Source organism: Heterodontus francisci, chromosome 11 (assembly GCF_036365525.1).
Source record: "Heterodontus francisci isolate sHetFra1 chromosome 11, sHetFra1.hap1, whole genome shotgun sequence".
NCBI lineage: Eukaryota > Metazoa > Chordata > Chondrichthyes > Heterodontiformes > Heterodontidae > Heterodontus > Heterodontus francisci.
Window position 1 is genome coordinate 67,855,763 of NC_090381.1, and position 25,187 is coordinate 67,880,949.

Consider the following 25,187-nt stretch of genomic DNA (forward strand, 5'->3'; position numbering starts at 1 on the left):
CGATGGGCAGGGACAGGTATATACCGCAGGGCAAAAATTATAGCTGGGGGAAAGGAAATTATGATGCGATTAGGCAAGATTTAGGATGCGTAGGATGGGGAAGGAAACTGCAGGGGATGGGAACAATCGAAATGTGGAGCTTATTCAAGGAGCAGCTACTGCGTGTCCTTGATAAGTATGTACCTGTGAGGCAGGGAGGAAGTTGTCGAGCGAGGGAGCCGTGGTTTACTAAAGAAGTTGAAGCGCTTGTCAAGAGGAAGAAGAAGGCTTATGTTAGGATGAGACGTGAAGGCTCAGTTAGGGCGCTTGAGAGCTACAAGCTAGCCAGGAAGGATCTAAAGGGAGAGCTAAGAAGAGCAAGGAGAGGACACGAGAAGTCATTGGCGGATAGGATCAGGGAAAACCCTAAGGCTTTCTATAGGTATATCAGGAATAAAAGAATGACTAGAGTTAGATTAGGGCCAATCAAGGATAGTAGTGGGAAGTTGTGTGTGGAATCAGAGGAGATAGGGGAAGTGTTAAATGAATATTTTGCGTCAGTATTTACAGTAGAGAAAGAAAATGTTGTTGAGGAGAATACTGAGATTCAGGCTACTAGGCTAGATGGGATTGAGGTTCACAAGGAGGAGGTGTTATCAATTTTGGAAAGTGTGAAAATAGATAAGTCCCCTGGGCCAGATGGGATGTACCCTAGGATTATCTGGGAAGCTAGGGAGGAGATTGCAGAGCCTTTGTCCTTGATCTTTATGTCGTCATTGTCGACAGGAATAGTGCCGGAAGACTGGAGGATAGCAAATGTTGTCCCCTTGTTCAAGAAGGGGAGTAGAGACAGCCCTGGTAATTATAGACCTGTGAGCCTTACTTCGGTGGTGGGTAAAATGTTGGAAAAGGTTATGAGACAGGATTTATAATCATCTTGAAAAAGAATAAGTTCATTAGCGATAGTCAGCATGGTTTTGTGACGGGTAGGTCGTGCCTCACAAACCTTATTGAGTTTTTCGAGAAGGTGACCAAACAGGTGAATGAGGGTAAAGCAGTGGATGTGGTGTATATGGATTTCAGTAAGGCGTTTGATAAGGTTCCCCACGGTGGGCTATTGCAGAAAATACGGAAGTATGGGGTTGAAGGTGATTTAGAGCTTTGGATCAGAAATTGGCTAGCTGAAAGAAGACAGGGGGTGGTGGTTGATGGCAAATGTTCATCCTGGAGTTTAGTTACTAGTGGTGTACTGCAAGGATCTGTTTTGGGGCCACTGTTGTTTGTCATTTTTATAAATGACCTGGAAGAGGGTGTAGAAGGGTGGGTTAGTAAATTTGCAGATGACACTAAGGTCGGTGGAGTTGTGGATAGTGCCGAAGGATGTTGTAGGGTACAGAGGGACATAGATAGGCTGCAGAGCTGGGCTGAGAGATGGCAAATGGAGTTTAATGCGGAAAAGTGCGAGGTGATTCACTTTGGAAGGAGTAACAGGAATGCAGAGTACTGGGCTAATGGGAAGATTCTTGGTAGTGTAGATGAACAGAGAGATCTTGGTGTCCAGGTGCATAAATCCCTGAAGGTTGCTACCCAGGTTAATAGGGCTGTTAAGAAGGCATATGGTGTGTTAGCTTTTATTAGTAGGGGGATCGAGTTTCGGAGACACGAGGTCATGCTGCAGCTGTACAAAACTCTGGTGAGACCGCACCTGGAGTATTGCGTGCAGTTCTGGTCACCGCATTATAGGAAGGATGTGGAAGCTATGGAAAGGGTGCAGAGAAGATTTACTAGGATGTTGCCTGGTATGGAGGGAAGGTCTTACGAGGAAAGGCTGAGGGACTTGAGGTTGTTTTCGTTGGAGAGAAGGAGGAGGAGAGGTGACTTAATAGAGACATATAAGGTAATCAGAGGGTTAGATAGGGTGGATAGTGAGCGTCTTTTTCCACGGATGGTGATGGCAAACACGAGGGACATAGCTTTAAGTTGAGGGGTGATAGATGTAGGACAGATGTCAGAGGTAGTTTCTTTACTCAGAGAGTAGTAAGGGCGTGGAACGCCCTGCCTGCAGCAGTAGTAGATTCGGCAACTTTAAGGGCATTTAAGTGGTCATTGGATAGACGTATGGATGAAAATGGAATAGTGTAGGTCAGATGGTTTCACAGGTCGGCGCAACATCGAGGGCCGAAGGGCCTGTACTGCGCTGTAATGTTCTAATTCTAAAAAATATTACAGCTGCTTTGCTGTGGATTTCTTATGCATATTAACAAAAAAGAATTGTGTAATGCTGAAAAATTACAAAATAACTTTTGATGCATAATGGTGATTTTGTTTCGGCAGAGATGACCACAGCATGGTTGGAGACAAGTTTGTCCTCCTCCCCTCCACCCCCTCCCCCCAATGAATTTCTGCTCTCAAGAATATGTGTCGGTTGCCAATTAAGTGCAGCATCGGCTGGGGCCTCTCCATTGTCTGAGCTGTGGAAAGCCACTGCTCTGCTCCAAAACATGAAGCATTGAACTGTAAAAAAGATTTGTTAAATTCACACATGAAGTTATGTTGTTAAAAGTTTGAGATTTGCACCACAAAGTTGTGAATTGAAATGGGGAATTTTTAGTCTTCTAGAAAATCATAAGCCTCCTGTTTAGCTTTTTCCTTCTGGCAGTGGTTCTCATCAGCAGCTGCAGTGTTGATTTGCAGCCAGCAATATATTTGTTTATAGTACGTGGCTGCACATTTGACTGGCAGGTCTAGGAGAGAATTCTGTGAATGTGCGCTTGCATGTATATGAAGAGTAGGGTTGTCAACTCCGTTTGGAGGCATTCTTGGAGGTTTGACCGCCTGATTTGACCCCATGTGATGCCTGATCATGTGATATTTGATCAAATGACTTTCACAAATTACCTCATGGGAAACTGGTAGTTGAGTATATTTGCTTTTTAAAGTTTTGTTCTCCCGGGTTGCTGGGACAGCGCTTGGGGAAGGAACTCCTGATTCTGGGAAACTCTTGGTCATTCCTGGAGTGTTGGGAACATTAATGGAGATCCCGGCTAGTATATGCTAACTGTACTGACAGCTCAGGCAGGAGCATCTGCCATGTTAAAATATTTAAATAAGCCTTGCTGCAGTTTATAAAATGTCAGGGACACTTAAACTGAACATGACACTGCACAGGAGTTATATTTTATAGGTGTTGAGCTGAAGCACGAAGGAGCAGCCTTTTCGAATGGGCCTCAGACCAAACACTGGTCCTGGAGTGGGTTGGGCCTTGATGCTGTCACTCATTTGCTGCAAAATTGAAACCTATGAGTATGCAAACTGCAAATACCAGATATGCTCTTTTTTGGTGTTTGGAAAGTGACACGGAAAGTGCCATGACTTACCAAAAAAGTGAGATAATAAAGCATTTAAAAGCATGGTTTCTGACAGGATTTCCTAACTGGTAAAGCAAGCTACTTATTCTAACTAGGGTATGAATTTTAGCAAGCAAATATAAAGTCCTTTCTAGTTCTTCTATCTAGCCTCCTATTTGTATGTGCTTAACAGTTAACCAGATACAGGGTTGGAGCTAAGTTTAAAGGATTAGGGAGGTGAGGTTTAAGTTCAAATTTTGCCAAATTGGTTCCCAGAGGCAAAATCTAAGGCAAGGGGTCTGGGGGTGAGACTATGGGCTGAATCTTCTGTGCCTGCCACCAGGGTCAGTAGCAGGCGGAAAAATGGCAGCCGCCCTTGCCGGCTGCTGCAATCTTCTGTGCGGTGGCTCATTTGAATGGCTGGGGAGAGCCACCCCTGATGACGTGGAGGGGGCGGCCTGTCCGTCCCTGGCAATGGTGTCAGCTGCCTGTGCGCAGCTGCTGACGCCATTTTTAAAGGGCTGTCTGCCCTACTGGGAGATTTAAAAATCTAAAGATAAAGCAATTAGAAAAAAATTAAATGCATTTATTTTTTCCCTCTGCCACCCCCCCCAATAACCATAAAATTATTAATTTTCCCTTCCCCCCAAAACACTTAACTGTACAATCTGACCTTCCTCCCCCCCCCCCAACTGCATAAACTTTAACCCCCAACCCTTCCCACCAACCCCTGCACCAATGATGATACTTTGACCCTGTTTTCCCCCGCTCCCACACTGAGAAACTTACTTTCTCCCACTCCTCATCAATATTCCGCCTTGTTTCCCTGGACGGGGATCTGAAGATGCGGGAGTGCCGGCCAGTGGCACAAAGATCACAGCAGGATGGAAGATGGCGGCGTAAGTATAATTAATTCATTAATTTTAATTTATTTAAATATTTAAATGGCAGTCCCGTGCTGAGCGGCAGAGTGAGAGGGGCTGCCACGAGGCCTTGCTGCCGCCGGCAATATTGGGCCGGGCCCTCCTGGCGTCTGGGTGCCTGGCAGCCCTTGCCCAGAGGCATCGTCAGACTCTCCCCGCCATGGACCCCGATGCCTGGGGAAGAACTCAATCCAGCCCTATATGCACATCACAACCACAACAATATCCTTCGTTGCTGTTCATGTCAGACTCAAAATGGCAACCCGATCATGATCATGAATTTTAAAACTAAATGAGTCAATTATTTTTGTTCAGTTTGGGTCGAGTCCTGCCATAACAAAATTGACTGATTACGCAGTTCTTTTTTTGGGGGTGGTGGGGGGGTGTCATTCCCCTTGACTTTGCCACTGTCCAGGTACATGCTGCTTTTTCTCAATTGTTGGCAAATAAACATCTTTTGTAGGTGATTTTAGCAGCAACAAATAGTGCGGACCATTCACTCACAAGTCTGATTTGTAGTCGATTAAACCTTTGGAAAATATATGGCTAGAAATGTTGTTAGATTTGCCTTTTTCAACATATTTTGGGTTAAATTGCTAAAATTAAACCCTACTAATCTGCACTTGATAACTTAATACTGAAGCAAAACTTGTAAAGGAGGAATTGTGGAGAAAGACTGCAAGATTCTTGAATACAGTCCTTCTATCTGTTTTCTGATTGATCATTTTGTCTGCAAACCAAGCAAAACGTTGCAGTCTACCTTGCATTTATGGTAGACTTAACAAATTCTGTCCTAGGTACTTGATTGTTGATCATAAACCATGATACTGCTGTTACTCGAACATGTTTCAATTCTGCTGCTTATTTGCCTTCTTCTGTCATTTTGACCATATCAAGATTGAAGTCTGAAATACTGGATCTCTTGTTACTACATTAATATTCATGAAACTGTCATGATATCAGTCAAACGTTGTTGATTGCCTTGTGTCCTGTCATTTGCTACTCTCTTTTTTCACTGTCATGCCAAATAAACCAGACCTATACAACTGCTGTCATTTCTTTAGGTAGATCTGTAGACTTGCATTATAAGATTCATCAGTACGGTAGGCAGAGATCTGTGTGAAATAGGAAACCTTAAGGCTCCTTGCTCCAGACTGCAATATTTGATCAACTTGTAATCCTTGTGTAGCCACTCAGTTTTAAATCTGGTTGTAATTTATTGGATACATTGCAAAATACAGCTTATAGTAAGTATATTTAGACACCTGAACCAACAACTTCTGATTTTAGATAACGTTTGACTCTCAAAATATACTAACCTTTAAACCTTGCCAAATGGCTAGGTATTTACAGGTTTTTCATATCTCCTTTCTTTAGGGTTAAATTGTAGGTTTGGTTCTTTTTTCTGTCCAATTGTCTTCTCTTACTCCTCACTTCTGAAAGCAATGGCTTATGCTAAGGTATAAGTGGACGGATACCAGGAGCTTTCCAGTACCTCTGTCCAGTGACTACGTGATCAGGGAGAGGAATATCATAACAAAGTCATTTTATTACCTGTCGCCCATCCACACTTTCTTTCAGCATAGTCATAAAATAGCTATTGTATTGCTCCAGATTTGCCACAATTGAGATAATTGAGTTAGAAATTGAACTAAATGTCCTTTCTGTTCTGTGTTGCTCAGTCTTAGAAATAATTCTACTTTTGGCTTCACCTCTGGACCTTTGGTTTTAGTCTCTGTAGTCATTGTAGTCGTTTTAATAATCTTCAGAACTAAGTGAGTTCCCAATTTAGTCTAGTGTTTTGTCCTAAATTTTAATCATAGTAATAGCTTTCCACATTTTCATTTGCCTCCAGGAATTTTTATCAAAATTGTTTTATAAAAAAAAAAATCATAAGGTCACAAGAAAGGTTGAGAGATGTTTGAATGAGTACTGTCTTTATTTGTCAGTTGCAATTTCCAACATCTGTTCTAAAAGTTGTAGACATCTGATTAATATCTTAATCCTAGCAGTTATTTCAATCCTAAATGAAATCATTTTCATTTTCATTTAGTTGATAAATATAATCATTTTTAAATGAGCAATTTCCTTCTAATTTTAGCCAACTAAACTGCTGCTCCATACCATGCCATCTAAAAGCTTCAGAGCAGTAAAATTCTTTTAAATAGAATTGTTTTAAAATTTCCTTTTTTTAGCCGTTAGTTTACAAATATTCAATAAATGCCTCCATTCAAATGGAGAAATGACATCTGAAATATGAACATACAATGATGCTTATATTGTGTCAATGCATCAGTTATAAATGTAGTGATCTTTGACCTCAATGTTATCTCCTTTTCCTACTCTTGTACTTGGGGTAAAACATGACTCATTTCTATTTGATTGCAAAAAGGATGTTCAGTGACTGCTGAAATTATCACTGGTGTTGAAGTCTCCTATCTATGTCCCTGTTGTGTAATCCGCTCGATCAAATATTTCACAACTGAACAAAATCTGGTCAGCAATTTTGTTTTGCAGCATAAAATTATGCATTTTCCAATAAGCTGGCAACCTTCACCAGGAACTACTATGATATCCCTAATAATGTTCCTGTTGGCAATCTTGGTTGCAGATGCTTTGGCAAGGACATTTCTTCCCTGCTGAAGTTTCTCATCAGACAATCCTTCCAACACTAAATGCTTTGTTTACGGGTAATATCATTACTGCTTGCTGGAGCTTTGTGGTTCCAGTCTATCTGGGATTTCCTTACCACTCTATTTAGTTAGCTTTGCTAGTCAGCAAAGGAGTGTTTGCACTCATGCTTGTCTCAAAGGGTTGGACATATATCTCTTAATAATTTTTTGTCATACTAAAACAACATCCGGTTCTGGGTTGGGGTGAGTGATGGCTCCTTACTCTTTAAGGCTTTGCTCAGTCCTTTCACTGATAACATGAACTATTGAGCTGTAATTCATCATTGCTGCCGGATGATATTATATGAATGATTCCCATATGACACAGGTAAAATAAGCCATCAGTTCCTGATAATTCTTGAAAAACAAACAGACATTTTGTGGTTCAGACTATTACAGTAACACTGATTGCTTGTAAGGCATCATTGTAGTGTTGGATCTCAGCATTTCCCCAATCACAAAGTTAAATCTGCTGTTCCTGCCGCCGATGTGGCAGCCCACGTCGTGGAGCAGCCATAACCTTCTGTGCAGCGGCTCATTTAAATAGCCGGGGCAGGCCGCCGCCCTCCCCCGATCACATGGAGAGGGCTGGCTGTCCATCCCCAGCAATGGCATCAGCTGCCTGTGTACAGGCGCTGACACCAGTTTTAAAGGGCTGTCAGCCCTACCGGGAAATTTAAATGTTTAAAGTTAACGTAAATAAAAATAAATAAAAACATTTCTTCTGGCCCTCTCCCACACCCTCAATAACAATAACATTAATTATTTGCCCTCTACCCCCCCCCCCACAAAACACTTATCTTGTTCATCTGACCTTCTCCCCCAAATCTGCACAAACTTTAAACTCCAACCCTTCCCACCATCCCCTACACCCATGACGTTACTTTGACTCCCTTTCCCCTTGCCCCCACCGCCCCCGGCACTGATAACCTTACCTCCTCTCCCCTCCCCATCAGCACGGCCCCTCGTTCCCCCAGACAGGGATGCGAAGGCACAGGATTCCCAGCCACCGGCCCTGAAGATCACAGTGCGATATCAGGTGGTGACATAAGTATCGTTAATTCATTAATTTTAATTTATTTGAATATTCAAATGGGGGTCCCGTTGCCGAGTGGGGTGTTGTGGCGGCCCTCCACAGAGGCAATCTTCATGCCCACCACCTCCCCCCCCCCCCTTTTCTCCTGACACCTGGGGAAGAACAAAATCCAGCCCACAGTTTCTCTGCTGGCAGACCATAGTTAGCCAACTATCCATTTGCTCAGCACTCTCATGAAACATGTCCGGGGGAGTAACAATTAAAACACATTCTGTACATAAGACAATAATTTATTTATTTATTTAGAGATACAGCACTGAAACAGGCCCTTCAGCCCACTGAGTCTGTGCTGACCATCAACACCCATTTATACTAATCCTACATTAATCCCATATTCCTACCACATCCCCACCTTCCCTCAATTTCCCTACCACCTACCTATACTAGGGGCAATTTATAATGGCCAATTTACCTATCAAACTGCACGTCTTTGGCTGTGGGAGGAAACCGGAGCACCCAGCAAAAATCCACATGGTCACAGGGAGAACTTGCAAACTCCGCACAGGCAGTACCCAGAATTGAACCCGGGTCGCTGGAGCTGTGAGGCTGCGGTGCTAATCACTGCGCCACTGTGCCGCCCCCCTTGGTAGTATGCCCCTGCACAAGATTGGCATGAAGGTCTATTTGAGTTGGGTTGGCACAGTGTAGCACATAGGCCTTTAAGCCAGAAGATTGTGTTCAAGCCCATTCTGGACTGAGTACACAATCTAAGCTTTATCTGCTAAGATTACAAACAATTTAAATTAATTCCAAACCTTGATTTGAATCCTTTTGGCGGGGTCCTACAGTGCTAGTTCAATATAGTTTTTCTAGATCAGTAATGAACCAACCAGGGAACAGGTTCGTTTTGATCTAGTATTGTGCAATGAGACAGGGCTAATTAATAACCTTCTAGTAAAGGAGCCTCTGGGACAAGTGATCAAAATATGATAGAATTTTACATTGTATTTGAGAGTGATTTAGGTAAGCACAAAAATAGGGGTCTTAAATCTGAACAAAACAAACTATATAGGTATGAGGGGTGAGTTGGCTAAGGTAGATTGGGAAACTTGATTAAAACATATGATAGTTGATAGGCAATGGAAAACATTTAAATAATTAGTTCATAATTCGCAACAATTACACATTTCCTTAAGGATTAACAATCCTACAGAAAACTGGTCCAACTGTGGCGAGCAAGTAAAGTTAAAAATAGTATTAGGTTAAAGGAAGAGGTTTATAATGTTGCCAAAAGGAGTAGTAACCTTGAGGATTGGGATGATTTTAAAATTCAGCAAAGGTTGACAAAGAAATTGATAGAGAAAATAGGAAATGAGAGTAAACTAGCTAAAGACATAAAAGCAGATTGTAAAAGCTTCTATAGGTATATAAAAAAAGAGATTAGTGCGAGAAAACACGAGTCCCATAGAGGCAGAGACAGATATTATAATGGCGAATTAGGAAGTGGCAGGGACATGAAGCAAATACTTTGTATCTCTCTTAACGGTAGAAGACAAAAAAATTCTGGAAGTAATGGGAAATCAAGGGTCTAGTGAAAATAAGGAACTTAAGGGTATTAGTATGAGTAAAGAAATAGTACTGGAGAAATTAATGGGACTGAAAGCATTTCCCAATCTACCTTAGCCAACTCACCCCTCATACCTATATAGTTTGTTTTGTTCAGATTTAAGACCCCTATTTTTGTGCTTACCTAAATAAATCATCTGAACCAGATGGCCGACAACCTAGGGTTTAAAAGAGGTAGCTGCAGTGAGAATGGATGTATTGGTGTGGTTGTTTGTGAATTACAGAAAGTTAACATGCAGGTACAGGAAGCAGTTAGGAAGGCAAATGGCATGCTAGCTTTATTACAAAGGGATTGGAGAATAAAAGTAAAGAAGTCTGACTACAACTGTATAAGTATATAATAAAAGCAAAATACTGCAGATGCTGGAAATCTGAAATAAAAACAAGTAGTGCTGGAAATACTCAGCAGGTCTGGCAGCACTTGTGGAAAGAGAAGCAGAGTTAACGTTTCAGGGTCAGTGACCTTTCATCAGAACACTGTATAGGGCCTTGCTAAGATCATACCTGGAGTATATTGTACAGTCTTGATCGCCTTACCTAAGGAAGGATAAACTTGCCTTAGAAGGAATGAAATAAAATTTCACTAGCCTGATTCCTGGGATAAGGGGATTTTTTATGATGAGAGATTGAGCAGTCTTGGACTACATTCTCTTGAATTTAGAAGAATGAGAGGTGATCTCATTGAAACATGTAAAATTGTTAAGGGGCTTGCAGGTAACTACCAAAAGGATGTTTCCCCTGGCTGGAGAGTCAAAAACAAGAGGTCATAGTCTCAGAATAAGGGCTCGGCTCATTTTAGGACTGAGATGAGAAATTTCTTCATTCAAATGGTTGTGAATCTTTAGAATCCTCTACTGCAAAGAATTGTGGATGCTTAGTCGTTGAGTATATTCAAGTCATAGATCGACAGTTTTGAGATGCTATGGAATCAAGGGATATGTGGATAGTCCAGGAAGGTATAGCTGAGATAGTAAATCATCCATGACTTTATCGAATGATGGGGAAAGCTTGATGGGCCAAATGGGCTACACCTGCTGCTATTTCTTATGTTCTTAAGTTTTGAACAATTAGGTTTACCATCCTATCTCAGGGTCGTTGTTGCAGTGGCAGGTTTTCTGTTTAGGTGAAAGTGCTTCTCTAGGTTAGGGGAGGAATTCTTCTCTGAGATCACTCCTGGGGTTGATTTGGAGAATGAGGGAAATTTCAGACAGCGAAGCCTGCTACTGTATCACCTCCCCAATTGCAGTTTTTCCCCCTTCACCATTGCCAAGACTGCCACTGTCTTCCTCTTTCCTTCTTGTTATATGCAAATGGAAGTGGGGCATGGTCAGGGGAATCCCCTGGAAGATTTCCCTCCTGTTCATCCTACTTAGGGCCACTTCCTGGGGTCACCATGTGCAAAAGCAGTGGTCCCCAGGAAGTACAGGTATAGATCGCCTTGAAGCCCCAGAGAAGAGAATCCTGACTTGTGTTTTCAATTTCACAGTAATTCATTTTACAATGTCTAATTTATTAATAGCCAAAGGACATGTTTTAAAAAGCTATTTCAATTAATTGAACCAATGTAAGTTCTGCTTTGTAGCAGTCTCTGTAAAATTACATGGATATCCTTGAAGTATCAGGAATAGTACTTATTCTGAAATGTTCCTTGGGTAATATCACTACGTGTTATGACTGCACAACTATATATAACTGCTTTTATTAATTCCAACTCAATTTAACTAACAGAAATACTGTGAAGTACTTACCATGCATTCACTATGTGAAATCCATATCCTGCAAGATAATTATGCAAATAATTAATTAATAAATCCAATTAATTAAATATCTGGCAATGAAAGTTATTTTCAGTCATGGTGATCACAAAATTACCATTGATTGTCGTAAAAACCCATCTGGTTCAATAATGCCCTTTAGGAAAGGAAATCTGCCGTCCTTACCTGGTCTGGTCTACATGTGAGACTCACAGCAATGTGGTTGGCTCTTAGCTGTCCTCTGAAACAGCCTAGCAAGCCATTTAGTTGTACAGGAAAGTTGAAAAGCAATAAAACCAACGGAATACGTGTCATCGAGCTAGGTACCAGAAATGACAATGGTAAACCCAGCCCTATCGATCCTGCAAAGTCCTCCTTACATCTGGGGGCTTGTGCTAAAATTGGGAGAGCTGTCCCACAGACTAGTCAAGCAACAGCCTGTCATAGTCATACTCACGGAAACATAACTTACAGAAAATGTCCCAGACACCACCATCACCATCCCTGGGTATGTTTTGTCCCACTGGCAGGACAGACCCAGCAGAGGTGGCAGCACAGTGGTGTACAGTGGGGAAGGAGTTGCCCTGGGAGTCCTCAACATTGACTCCAGACTCCATGAGGTCCCATGGGCAAGGAAAGCTCCTGCTGATTATCACATACCGCCCTCCCTCAGCTGATGAATCAGTACTCCTCCATATTGAACACCAATTAGAAGAAGCACTGTGGGTGGCAAGGGTACAGAATGTACTCTGGGTGGGGGACTTCAATGTCCATCACCAAAAGTTGCTCGGTAGTGCCACTATTGACCGAACTGGCTGAGTCCTGAAGGACATAGCTGCCAGACTGGGTCTGCAGCAGTTGGTGTGGGAACCAACAAGAGGGAAAAACCTACTAGACATTGTCCTAACTAATCTACCTGTTGCAGATGCATCTGTTCATGACAGTATTAGTAAGAGTGACCACTGCACAATCTTTGTGAAAACAAAGTCCCATCTTCACCCTGACGATACTGACCATCATGCTAAGTGGGATAGATTCAGAACAGATCTGGCAGCCCATACTGGACATCCATGAGGCGCTGTGGGCCATCAGCAACAGCACAATTGTATTCAACCACCATCTGTAGTCTCATGACTTGACATATCCCTCACTCTACTTACCATCAAGCAAGTGATCAACCCTAGTTCAATGAAGAGTGCAGGAGAGCATGCCAGGAGTAGCACCAGGCATACCTAAAAATGAGGTGTCAACCTGGTGAAGCTACAACACAGGACTACCTGTATGCCATACAGTTAAGCGATCCCACAACCAACGGATCAGATCAAAGCTCTGCACTCCTGCCCCATCCAGTCATGAATGGTCGTGGACAATTAAACAACTAACTAGAGGAGGAGGCTCCACAAATACTCCCATCCTCAATAATGGGGGAGGCCAGCGCAAAAGAAAAGGCTGAAGCATTTGCATCCATTTTCTGCCAGAAGTGCCAAGTGGATGATCCATCTTGGCCTCTTGCTGAGGTCCCCAGCATCACAGATGCCAGTCTTCAGCCAATTCGATTTATTCCACATGATATCAAGAAAATGCTGAAGGCACTGGATACTGAAAAGGCTACAGGCCCTGACTGCAATCGGCAATAGTACTGAAGACCTGTGCTCCAGAACTAGCCGTGCCTCTAGCCAACCTGTTCCAATACAGCTACAACACTGGCATCTACCGGACAATGTGGAAAAGTACTCAGTCATGTCCTGTCCACAAAAAGCAGGACAAATCCAATCCGGTCAACTCCTTCCCCATCAGTCTACTCTCAATCTCAGCAAAGTGATAGAAGGAGTCGTCGACACTGCTATCAAGCACCACTTAAACAGCAATAACCTGCTCACTGATGTTCAGTTTGTGTTCTGCCAGGGCCACTCAGCTCCTGACCTCATTACAGCCTTGGTTCAAACATGGACAAAAGAGCTGAACTCAAGAGGTGAGGTGAGAGTGACTGCCCTTGACATCAAGACAGCATTTGACCGAGTATGGCATTAAGGAGCCCTAGCCAAATTTAAGTCAATGGGAAGCAGAGAGAAAACTCTCCATTGGTCGGAGTCATATCGAGCACCAAGGAAGGTGGTTGTGGTTGTTGGAGGCTAATCATCTCAGTCCCAGTACACCACTGCAGGAGTTCCTCAGGGTAGTGTCCTAGGTCCAACCATCATCAGCTGCTTCATCAATGACCTTCCCTCCGTCATAAAGTCAGAAGTGGGGATGTTTGCTGATGATTGCATTATGTTCAGTACCATTTGCAACTCCTCAGATACTGAAGCTGTCCATGCTCATATGCAGCAAGACCTGGACAACATTCAGGCTTGGGCTGATAAGCAGAAAGTAACATTTGTGCCTCACAAGTGCCAGGCAATGACAATCTCCAACGAGAGAGAATCTAATTATCTCCCCTTGATGTTCAATGACATTACTATCGCTAAATCCCCCACTACCAACATCCTGGGGGTTACCATTGACCAGAAACTAAACTGGAGCAGCCACATAAATACTATGGCTACAAGAGCAGGTCTGAGACTGGCAATTCTGTAGTGAGTAACCCACTTCCTGACTCCCCAAAGCCTGTCCACCATCGACAAGGCACAAGTCAGGAGTGCAATGGAATATTCTCTACTTGACTGAATTAGTGCCGTTCCAACAATACTCAGGAGGCTCAACTTCATCCAGGACAAAGCAGCCCACTTGATCGGCACCCCATCCACCACCTTAAACATTCATTTCCTGCACCACCGACGCACAGTGGCAGCAGTGTGTACCATATACAAGATGCACTGCAGCAACTCACCACTTCTCCTTCGGCACCTTCCAAACCCACGACTTCTTTCACCCAGACGGACAAGGCAGCAGATGCATGGGAACACCATAGAGTCAGAGTTGTACAGCACAGAAACAGGCCTTTCAGCCCATCGTGTCCATGCCGGCCATCAAGCATCTATCCTAATCCCATTTTCCAGCACTTGGCCTGTAGCCCTGTCTGCTATGGCATTTCAAATGCTCATCTAAATACTTCTTAAATGTTGTGAGGGTTCCTGCCTCTACCACCCCTTCAGGCAATGTGTTCCAGAAAACCACCTGCAAGTTCCCCTCCAAGTCACACACCATCCTGACTTGGAAATATATTGCTGTTCCTTCACTGTTGCTGGATCAATATCCTGGAACTCACTCCCTAACAGCACTGTGGGTGTACCTGCACCACATGGACTACAGCAGTTCAAGATGGATAATTAGGGATGGGCAACAAATGCTGACCTTGCCAACGATGTCTACACCCCATGAAAGCGAATAAAGAAGAAGTGCTAAAAGGTAAAATGGTTTTATAGTTATGCTGCATTCCTAAAAATAATCAAATTGCCTTGTACCACTGCATATTTGAGGTATTTCTGCAGGCATGTCTCCCAGCTCAGAATTCTACCAAAGTGTATAAATTGTTTTAAGGATGAATTTTTCTCCAGACCAAATCTGATCAAACTGTCAAAATGGAACTTTTTAATCTGATACTTTTAATGTTTGCCACATCTATTAAACTTGACAACTACTCCAAGCTTGAAGGTATCCGATGAGATCATGATTTGCACAAAATCAAATACTGTGCCAATTAAGAGAAATCCTTTCTTTGGGGCCTCGGTTAGGGTAATAGGTATATGCATTTGAGTCAGCTCCTTGAACTTCTTGCAAATTATTCCAAATGGTAACAAAATCAGAGAATGTAGCCAAAAGAATAAAATGAGAAAAACATATCCAGCCTAATAAGCAGGCTTTGTGCAAACAATTGTGATCTCTTCACCACTTAGTCTGAAAGCAAGCCCTGCATAATTTTTCCCTGACTTTCAAGGGTAACGAATTGAAACTTCTGAAAATTTGTTCACCACACATCTCTGCTATTTTATCCGAAAGGATTAATTCCCCAGAAAATACATTTTCTTGGTCCAAGTAACAAAAGAACCATTCTGCTGTATGAAGTAATTAATTATCTCAGCCTACAATTTTCAATCCAATTGCCAACCTGGTATTTAGGACTAGATTGTCCTCTGCTATTAGGTAGGATAGCAATGGATAAGGGGCAAAATTGGGAAGAGGTGTCTAATGCCACCTCACTGGCCTGTTCTGAATTTCCCTCCTCAGGACCATTCGTGCTAAGGGTTAATAAATTGCTCCTTTTCCACCCACCACATGCTAATGTCGATGGTGGTGGGACTCCAGGCTTTCAGCCCATTTCTTACCCAACTGTTCCAAATTCTATCACTCCCTCGGATCACTTGGTAAACCATGATTTTCAGCCCAGTGTTGTAGTGGGAGTGGCCCCACTCTTGGCAAATGGAGGAAGAGGGCTTATTAGGGATCTCCTTTTCCACCAAAAGGTTCTGTAACCCCTTTAATGTGATCCTGTCACATCAGGTTCTACAGTGGAGACCCTGCTGCAGCACCATCTTAATTTTCCTTAGAAGTCATTGGCGGGAATCCCACCTGGATCCCACAATAAGTGCCTAATGACTCCGAGTAAGAAACTGACCAGGACATGGTGGCAACAAAGGGCTCAATCCATCACATTTCAGGGTGGGGTCAGGAAAATCCAACCTTTGTAGCTTAAAAAGAAGTGCTGGGCAATTGATACAGCATTGAGTGTTCATGCTCCAAATGTTATTGTATCTGTCCATTGATCAGCTGGAAAAGAAGTTTTAGAGGATTCAATGTGCAGCCTGATTGTTGGTTTGGTACCAGTATACTCCCTTCTGGGGTGATAGGTGTTTGGAAGTCTTTTTTGAAAATCCTTGAGCTGGATTTTGTTCTCCCCCAAGCATCGGGTTCCGTGGCAGCGGGGCCCTGAAGATGGCTGCGGATGAGGCCCACCATGGACCTTGACGCCGGGAGGGTCTAGCTTGATCCTCTGGCGGCGGCGGCGAGGCATTTTAGTGGCCTCTCCGCTGCTGGGCAACGGGACCACAATTTTAATATTCAAATCAATTAAAATAATTAATTTAAATAAACTTACGTCGCCTCCTGATGGTCTTCGGCCTGGCAGCCGGCACTCCTGCGCCTTCAGTTGCCTGTCTGGGAAATGGTGGGGATGGGGGAGGAAGTCAATTTCTCAGTGTGGGGGCGGTGGGGGGAATGGGGTCAAATTAACATCATGCGTGTAGGGGATGGTGAGAAGATTTGTAGTTTAAAGTTTGTGCAGTTTGGGGGGGTAAGATCAGATGGTAAAGGTAAGCGTTTTGGGGGGGAGGGAAAATAATTAATTTAATTGTTATTGGGGGTGGGGTGGGGCAAAAGAAATGTATTTATAATGTAATTTAATTAAATCTACTTTTAAATATTTAAATATGCCGGCAGGGCTAACAGCCCTTTAAAAATAGCATCAGTTCCTGCGCTCAGGCAGCTGACGCCATTGCCGGAGATAGACAGCCCGCCTCCTCCACGTGATTGGGGGGGGTGTGGGGCGGCCCGCCCAGGCTATTCGCAGCAGCTTCATGATGTGGGACGCCATTTTCTTCGCCCGTTTATCTGTCTCAAATGTTACAGCTTGTACAGCACATTGAAGAGAAGTAAATGTGAAGGAGCCAACAGGCGAAGTCCCTTTCAGCAGTGTGGTCTGGACCCTGGTCTTTGGCTGCTGTTGCTTGTCTCCAATGTAATAATTTCATAAATTCTTGATTACCTTATGGTTGAATTTTACAGTAATTGCATGAAGACAGCTTTATCCAATAAGGCAGTTTAATATCTGTTCTCTTCTTGTACACATTGAATATGAATAACTGTTCAAATGACATTGGTGAAAAAGGCCAACAGTCAGCACACTCTGATTCGTCATATTGCCATGATGCCACCAAACACAACTACAGGGCCTGGTGGTGATTGTGGGGAACTGGTTCCACAGGCTTTAGATCAACAGAGAATTGAGCAGACTGTGTTTTCTGCTTCAAGGGCACCTGCAGTTAACATGCATCATAGGACTGAAACAGTCAATGACAGTAATAGTCAGCTGCAGCCTGAAATCTACTTCCATCTCCTAAAAGTGCTGCAATGCTGTCCTATAGGGATAGTGGTAAACTCTCTGTATAAGTGCCACATGCAGCGCCATTAACCACGAAACGGGTTTGGGCGCTGTGTTGTTCTGCCACTTGCCTCTCGACTCAGTTTGGTGACTGCACATTGGGTTTCCTTTCAGTTCAGTCTTGCTTGTCACTTCTTTCTCCTCCAAAGACCTCCAAATGGATGGAAATGTCATTTGAGCCTTTCCAAAACCTCCAAGAAATGTTTCTGTGCAAGATGGGCAGTTAACTTTAGGTGCCTGCATTTTTTTAGGTTTCACATAAAGTGCACATGGAGAAATTGCTTGCAATTGGCATACCACACTTCTGGCAGACTTTACACTTGTTTCTGGCAATTTTGTACTGATTTTCAACTTACGTCAGAAACTTATGTTTCATTGGCCCAGATTTTGTGGTGGTAATGATGGTGAAGCTGTGCACCATCACTACTTCACTGAAACTGAGCAATCTGTGGAGTCCCCACATGTGCAGAAATCCAGAAGTTGCTGTCAGTGATTCTATGCTTGATGCACCCTCCAGACTGCAATCAATACGAAATCAATTGAATTGGTAAGAACTTCCACTCTTACATTGTTAGTCTTGCAGTAAACTCTCTTGAAAAAGTTGCACCTTGTTGAATGAATTGTAACTGGGTTTTTAATGGCGTACTAACTTCATAATTACTGCTAAATATGCTAATTTTATAGTTGTGGATTCTCAAATTTCTTCATAATAAATTCCACATTTTGTTTATCTTTATTTTAATTCTATTTTAATCCGATTATAATCATTTTTTTTTCTGTTTGAAAATTAAAACTTTAAGTAAAGGATTTTAAGTGGTTTTAACTTCCTGGTTTGCTGTTTGCGAATACTTCAGTGTGATTGGCAGCTTACTTGCTTTCCAGCATCACTGCCGCTGCACACCAAAAGATCTCCTCGACTTGGCACCAGATTTAAACTGCTGTTGGAATGGGGGAAATCCATGCCACAACGATCACTAGATCTGTGTGGGCAGCTTTCTTCGAGGTCATCAGCAAGCACTGCTGCTTTGACGCCCACCACAAAATCCAGGCCTTTGTTTACATGGTAGACTTCAGTGTTTAAACACATAGTGAATGATTTTTTTAATTTCATTTTTTTCAGATTTCATTTCAATTGCCTGTATCTTGGGAACAGGAATATTAGGTAAGTCTATTCCATTTTTCTATTTCATATTTCATAAGTCTATTTCATATTCGTTAGTGGGTTGTGAGCATCGCTGGCTAGGCTAGCATTTATTGCCCATCCCTAATGGCCCTTGAGTGGTGAGCCGTTTTCTTGAACTGCTGCAGTCCATGTGGTGTAGGTACATCCACAGTGCTATTGGGGAGAGAGTTCCAGGATTTTGACCCAGTGACGATGAAGGAACGACTATGTAGTTCCAAATCAGGATGGTGTGTGACTTGGGGGAGAGCTGGTGTTCTCATATGCCTGCTGCCCTTGTTCTTCTAGGTGGTAGAGGTCGTAGGCTTGGAAGGTGCTGTCTAAGGAGCCTTGGCGAATTGCATACCTACAATGTATTAATCTTGTTACCCCGTATCCAATATTGATTTTCGTGTTTGTCTAGTATTTCTAACAAATCTAAAAGATGGTGTCTCAAAATATTTCCCTCCTTTTGTTTTACTCTATACATTTTTGGTTTTCTGTCAGAAATATCAGAAATATGTATAACATTTTTATGAATGCTGTTAACACCACTGGGCTTGTAAAACAACTGATTTAACAAAAATATTAATATCTTATATCTTTCTCCATTTACGTTATTTGAAATGCAACATCCCCTGCACCCATTTGAAATTGGCTAAGTGTTTGAAAGGGAAGAGTACAAAAGATACAGAAAAAGGTCAGAGCAGAGGTTATAGCTGCAGTTTTATAGCTTCCCTTGATAAAATCTATTAGATCACCAGAGCTCACTGTTAAAATTCCCCAAATTCTTGTTTTATTGGTGTTTCTAGAGCTATTACAGAACTACGCCATTTGCAGGGTAGATTCTGGGGGAGCAGGAACGGAAACAGCCTATGGACCTGAAGTGCTGTAACCTGCAAGGCTACGGACCAGGTGCTGGAAGGTGGGATTAGATAGGGCGGCCAGTTTTTCCAGCGAGCGCAGACACGATGGGCTGAACGGCCTCCTTCTGTGCCGTAACTTTTCTATGGTTTCTATGGACAGTGCAACAGGAGGAAACTCTGCATTACAGGTGAAGTAGCAGTAGAATCGATGAGAGGAATGTGTAAAGCAGTGCTATACAATGAATAACATCTGGGACTGAATTTTACCAGCCCTCGACGTCGGGGATCGTGGCGGGGGAGGCGCAGGAAATTCTTCTGGGAGAGGCCTGCCACGACCCCTGACTCTGGAAAGGCCCCGCCGCACTTTACCGATGGCGGCGAGGCCTCATTGCGGCTGCCCACCGCTTGGCGGCGGAGCCTTCGTCTGAATATGCTAATCATATTAAAAGTAATGAATAAACATTTACCTGGTAGTGACGGCTGTCCCATGCCGGTATTCCAGCCGCTGGCCAGAACTCCCACGCCTTTGGATCTTCGTATGGAGATCCAAGGCATGACACTGGTGGGCAGAGGGGAGGAATGAAATTTGCAGGGTGGGAGGGGTGGGAGCAGGGAAAACCGCTCTGATTGGTTGTGGGGATGGTGGGAAGGGGTTGAGGGTCAAAGGTGCTGAAGGTTTGGCATATTAAAAAGTGATTTTCTGCAGGGATAGGTCATTTTATTTATGGAGATCTCAGTGGGGGGTGGTAGTGGGAGAGGGTATTCAAAGTTTAAATAAAATGTTATTTATAAGTTTTGTGCACCGGGACCTTTAAAAATGTAAATTTACCTGATGGGCTTGAGGCCTTTCAAAATGGCACCGGCGCAGTGGCGCCGGACGTCTTTGCCTTGGATGGAACGGCCACCCCAGTACGACATCGTGGATGGCTGTTCCACTCCCTCCATTTAATTGAGCCCCCGTGCGAAATATTGCAGGCACACAAGTCGCGCGTGCGCTGTGCCTTCTTTAAAGCTTGCCACTGAGAACGGCAGTGAGCTTATAAAATTTAGCCCATAGGAATGGAAGACAATGGTCTCTAGTAAAGGAAGCAATAAGTTAATGGAAGAAATGTTCTCAGTATAAATGGAGCTGCCTGATCGAAAGTTGTAGCTTAATAGAATGACAAAATTAATTAGATACATTTATTTGATGCGCTGCATAGTGTTTTCATTTGGGAATAATATGAAGTCATTAAATTTATTCAACATATATGAGTGTTTATTTGATTAGTTACTTCCATGTTATCCTCACCCAGGAAGTTATTTACTTATTCAAGCCAATTCAGAATTTATTGCACTCAATCACTGATTTAATTATTTATCAAAACCAAAAGGTAGTTGATTTATTTACTTATTGATTCAATGCAATAAATTATTTAATAACTGTCTGTAGACTAGCTATTTATTTGAATCCTGTCAGAGTTTATTTAAAGTAGTTGCTTAGAAAATAATTTAATGAGATTAGTTCCGGGAGGCAATATGGAAGATGTCAGGTTGCTAATGCAAGTGAGAACCAGGCTGAATATGAAAAGTTCAGAGAGGAAGTGAAAAAAGAAATAAGAGAAACAAAGAGACAATGAGAAGAGACTGGCAGCTAAAATATAAGGGAATTGAGAGGCTCCATGCCCCAATGACGGGGTCATGGGGTGAAAGGCTGAAGCCCCGTCCATGTATAGTCCTTCGGAGGGGTTACCCTTTCAACCTGATAGTCCTAGCGGCTGCGGGCCACCATTTAATTGATAACTTCTTCGTAGGCAGCCTCAGCTTCCTCCTTGTTGAGGTGCCCACGTCTCCTGGTTGGGCCGCTGGCCTAACATTGCTGGGGGCCTTCTGGGCCTGCAGCAACGGGAGCCCATCTGCCATCCTTAATAGGAAGGCAAATGTGGAGGCAGCCAATTAGCCGCCTCCCAGAAGGTTGTGTCGATGGGTGTGCTGATGCCATGGGCAGGCTTAGAACCCCCATATGGGCCCAACGTTGGGGTCCTGATGCCTGCCAGACTTTTTTTTAGCCCAATGATCCTATAAACCCATTTGTTATTTTCATTGCAAAGATCTTAGCCTACCAACTTGCTAGCCAATATCCCAATACATTATTGGTTTCCTTATTAGATGAATAAAGGAAAAGTGTTTTTGTTCTAATTTTCTGAGAGACAGGATTAATCTCCACTTGGAGAGGCAGGGAGTAATCAGGGATAGTCGGCATGGCTTTGTCGGGGAGATCGTGTCTGACAAACTTGATTGAATTTTTTGAGGAGGTGACGAGATGGGTAGATGAGGGTAAAGTAGTAGATGTAGTCTATATGGACTTCAGTAAGGCTTTTGATAAGGTCCCGCATGAGAGATTGGTTAAGAAGGTAAGAGCCCATGGGATCCAGGGCAATTTGGCAAATTGGATCCAAAATTGGCTAAGTGGCAGGAGGCAGAGGGTGATGGTAGAGGGTTGTTTTTGTGAGTGAAAGCCTGTGACCAATGGTGTGCCGCAGGGATCGGTGCTGGGACCCTTGCTGTTTGTAGTGTACATGAATGATTTAGACGTGAATATAGGAGGTATGATCAGTAAGTTCGCAGATGACACGAAAATTGGTGGTGTTGTAAATAATGAGGAGGAAAGCCTTAGATTACAGGATGATATAGATGGGCTGGTAAGATGGACGGAGCTGTGGCAAATGGAATTTAATCCTGAGACGTGTGAGGTGATGCATTTTGGGAGGACCAACAAGGTAAGGGAATATACAATGAATGGTAGGACCCGAGGAAGTACAGTGGGTCAGAGGGATCTTGATGTACTTGTCCATAGATCACTGAAGGCAGCAGCACAGGTAGATAAGGTGGTTAGGAAGGCATATGGGATATTTGCCTTTATTAGCCGAAGCATAGAATATAGGAGCAGGGAGGTTATGATGGAGCTGTATAAAACGCTAGTTAGGCCACAGCTGGAGTACTGTGTACAGTTCTGGGCACCACACTATAGGAAGGATGTGATTGCACTGGAGAGGGTGCAGAAGAGATTCACCAGGGTGATGCCTGGGCTGGAGCATTTCATCTATTAAGAGAGACTGGATAGGCTGGGTTGTTTTCCTTAGAGCAGAGAAAGCTGAGGGTTGACCTGATTTAGGTATACAAAATTATGAGGGGCATTGATAGGATAGATAGGAAGAAACTTTTTCCCATAGCGGAGGGATCAGTAACCAGGGGGCATAGATTTAAGGTAAGGAGCAGGAGGTTTAGAGGGGATTTGAGGAAAAATGTTTTCACGCAGATGGTGGTTGGAATCTGGAACACATTGCCTGAAGGGGTGGTAGAGGCAGGAACCCGCACAACATTTAAGAAGTATTTAGATGAGCACTTGAAACGCCATAGCATACAAGGCTATGGGCCAAGTGCTGAAAAATGGGATTAGAATAGATAGGTGCTTGATGGCTGGCACAGACACGATGGGCTGAAGGGCCTGTTTCTGTGCTGTATAACTCTATGACTCAAGTTTTGTGAAAGAAAATAGAGTCACGCATTTATACAGTAGTTTATAACATCTCTCAAAAATAACCCAAAGCACCTTGCCTACAATCAAGTATGTTGAACTGTAATGACTGTTGTGTCGGCAATCACAGAGCTATTTTGTACGCAGCAGGATTTCACAAGTAGCAATGACATGTCCCCTCTCCTTTAAATCTGCCGGCATCACCCCACTTCTGAAAAAAATAACCTTTGGCATTCTCCTGCATAGCACAACTTAGGTCAACACACCTTGCAATTCCACTCATGCCTCTCCCTGCAGGCACCTCAGATCCCCATCGGGGTAGCCAACACTCTCACTCACCCTTATACTATTGCCCTCTCGCACCCATGCCTCACAGTCACCATGCATAACTGTTATCCTTCATTCTTCTGAACACAAGCCAATCCTAATGCTCCCAACTCTCTGCTTTCGTCCCTGGCAGGGGAAGAGATCACACAAATTGGCAAGAGTCAGAGACATTAGGTTGTGGGGTACATGCATGCCCACTGTGTCCGTGGAAATAATAGAAATTTATAGCATGGAAGGAAGCCATTCGATCCGTGGTGTCCACGCCAATAGTCGTCCAGCTTAATCCCACTATCCAGCTCTTGATCCGTAGCCTTGTAGGTTATAGCACTTCGAGTGTACATCCAGGTACTTTTTAAATGTTATGAAGGTTTCTGCCTCTACCACCCTTTCAGGCAGTGTGGTCCAGATCCCTACCACACTCTGGGTGAACAAATTTCCCCTTGAATCCCCTCTAAACCTCGTACCTGTTATCCTAAATCCATGTTCCCTCGTTATGGACCCTTCAACCAAGGGGAATAGGGCATTCCTATCCACTCTATCTAGACCTCTCAATATTATACACTTCAATCAGGTCTCCCCTCAGCCTCCTCTGTTCCAAACAAAACAATATGATCCTATCCAATCTTTCCTCATAACTGAAATTCTCCAGTCCAGGCAACATCCTCATAAATCTCCTCTGTACCGTCTCTATTGTAATCCCATCTTTCCTATAGTGCGGTGACCAGAACTGCAAGCAGTATTCAAGCTGTGGCCTAACTAGTGTTTTATACAGTTCCAGCATAACCTCCTAGCTGTTACATTCTGTGCCTCGGCTAATAAAGGCAAGTATCCTGTATGCCTTCTTGACCACCATGTATATCTGTCCAGCTACGTTGGGATCTGTGAACATGCACTCCAAGGTCCTCTACACTCTTCAGTATTGTTATGATCCCCTGTGGAGACCATCAACAAACTACAAACAAATTGAATACACTGATTGACCTCAATTTAGGAAAACCAAATGGGCAGGATTTCACTTTTATAAATTTTACTTTAACACTCAAACCAAAACCAACATAAATTAAACATGAACTAACAGTTAACTCACTGTCTGTACATTTTAAAGGTTACATATTGATAATGAAATGCAACAAAGGCAGTCCTTACAAGTCCTTTGGCAGTTCTATTAGCCAGGTAACGTTGAACAGTCCCAAAGTCCTTCAACTCTTTGAATGTTTCAAGTAGATCTCCAGATGCTGTCTTCCCAGGATGCAAGCGCGGTTTCCATTCGATGGCAGTTTCTCTGCAAACCACTGATATCGTTTCCACCAAAACGCCGCACCCTTTTAGAATTTGTGTGGTTTTTCCTGACCTGGTGGTGTAACTTCACAGATAACTTTCAGTCACTGAAGACAATGATAGCAACTTGTATCGTCCAAGGGTCAGCTACCAGAAAACAGGTTCCAATTCAAAGAGCTTGTCCTTTTAATATGAATAGTTCCCAGTTTTGTTCCAGTTCAGCAGACCTGGGAGACTCTTTTAAAAACCAACACCACCCAGCTCTGCAGCTGACCCCAATGCTCTGTAGAGTCTTTTTGACTAACTGAACTATAACCTACAGTCACATGCCCTTGATTAAAAAAAATTGCTTATTTGTTTTCTCTCAGTCACAGGACTGTTTGTTTGTCTAACCTGGGTTTAACACCCCAGAATTTGGAAACCCTCCAGCCTCAAATCAAGGACCATCTCAAAAACACAAGCACAAGTTGTACAGAACTCAGTTCATGACAGTATTTTACTATTTTATTGTGCATTCCCTTGCCTCACACTTCTCTAGATTGAACTCCGTTTGTAACTGTTCCGCCCATCTGACTGGTCCATTTATATCTTCCTGCAGTCTACAGC

At 43.1% G+C, this 25,187-nt stretch overlaps 1 protein-coding gene across 2 annotated transcripts in view; it reads left to right on the top strand.

Annotated features, from left to right (window-relative positions):
- Nucleotides 1–25,187, top strand: part of si:ch211-51h4.2 (uncharacterized) — a 374,380-nt gene that overhangs the window by 17,691 nt on the left and 331,502 nt on the right. For both annotated transcript variants that reach the window (XM_068042238.1, XM_068042237.1), the window contains exon 2: nt 18,555–18,596. In XM_068042238.1, the coding sequence (XP_067898339.1) occupies nt 18,555–18,596 (42 nt within the window). The remainder of the gene's footprint in view (nt 1–18,554; nt 18,597–25,187) is intronic.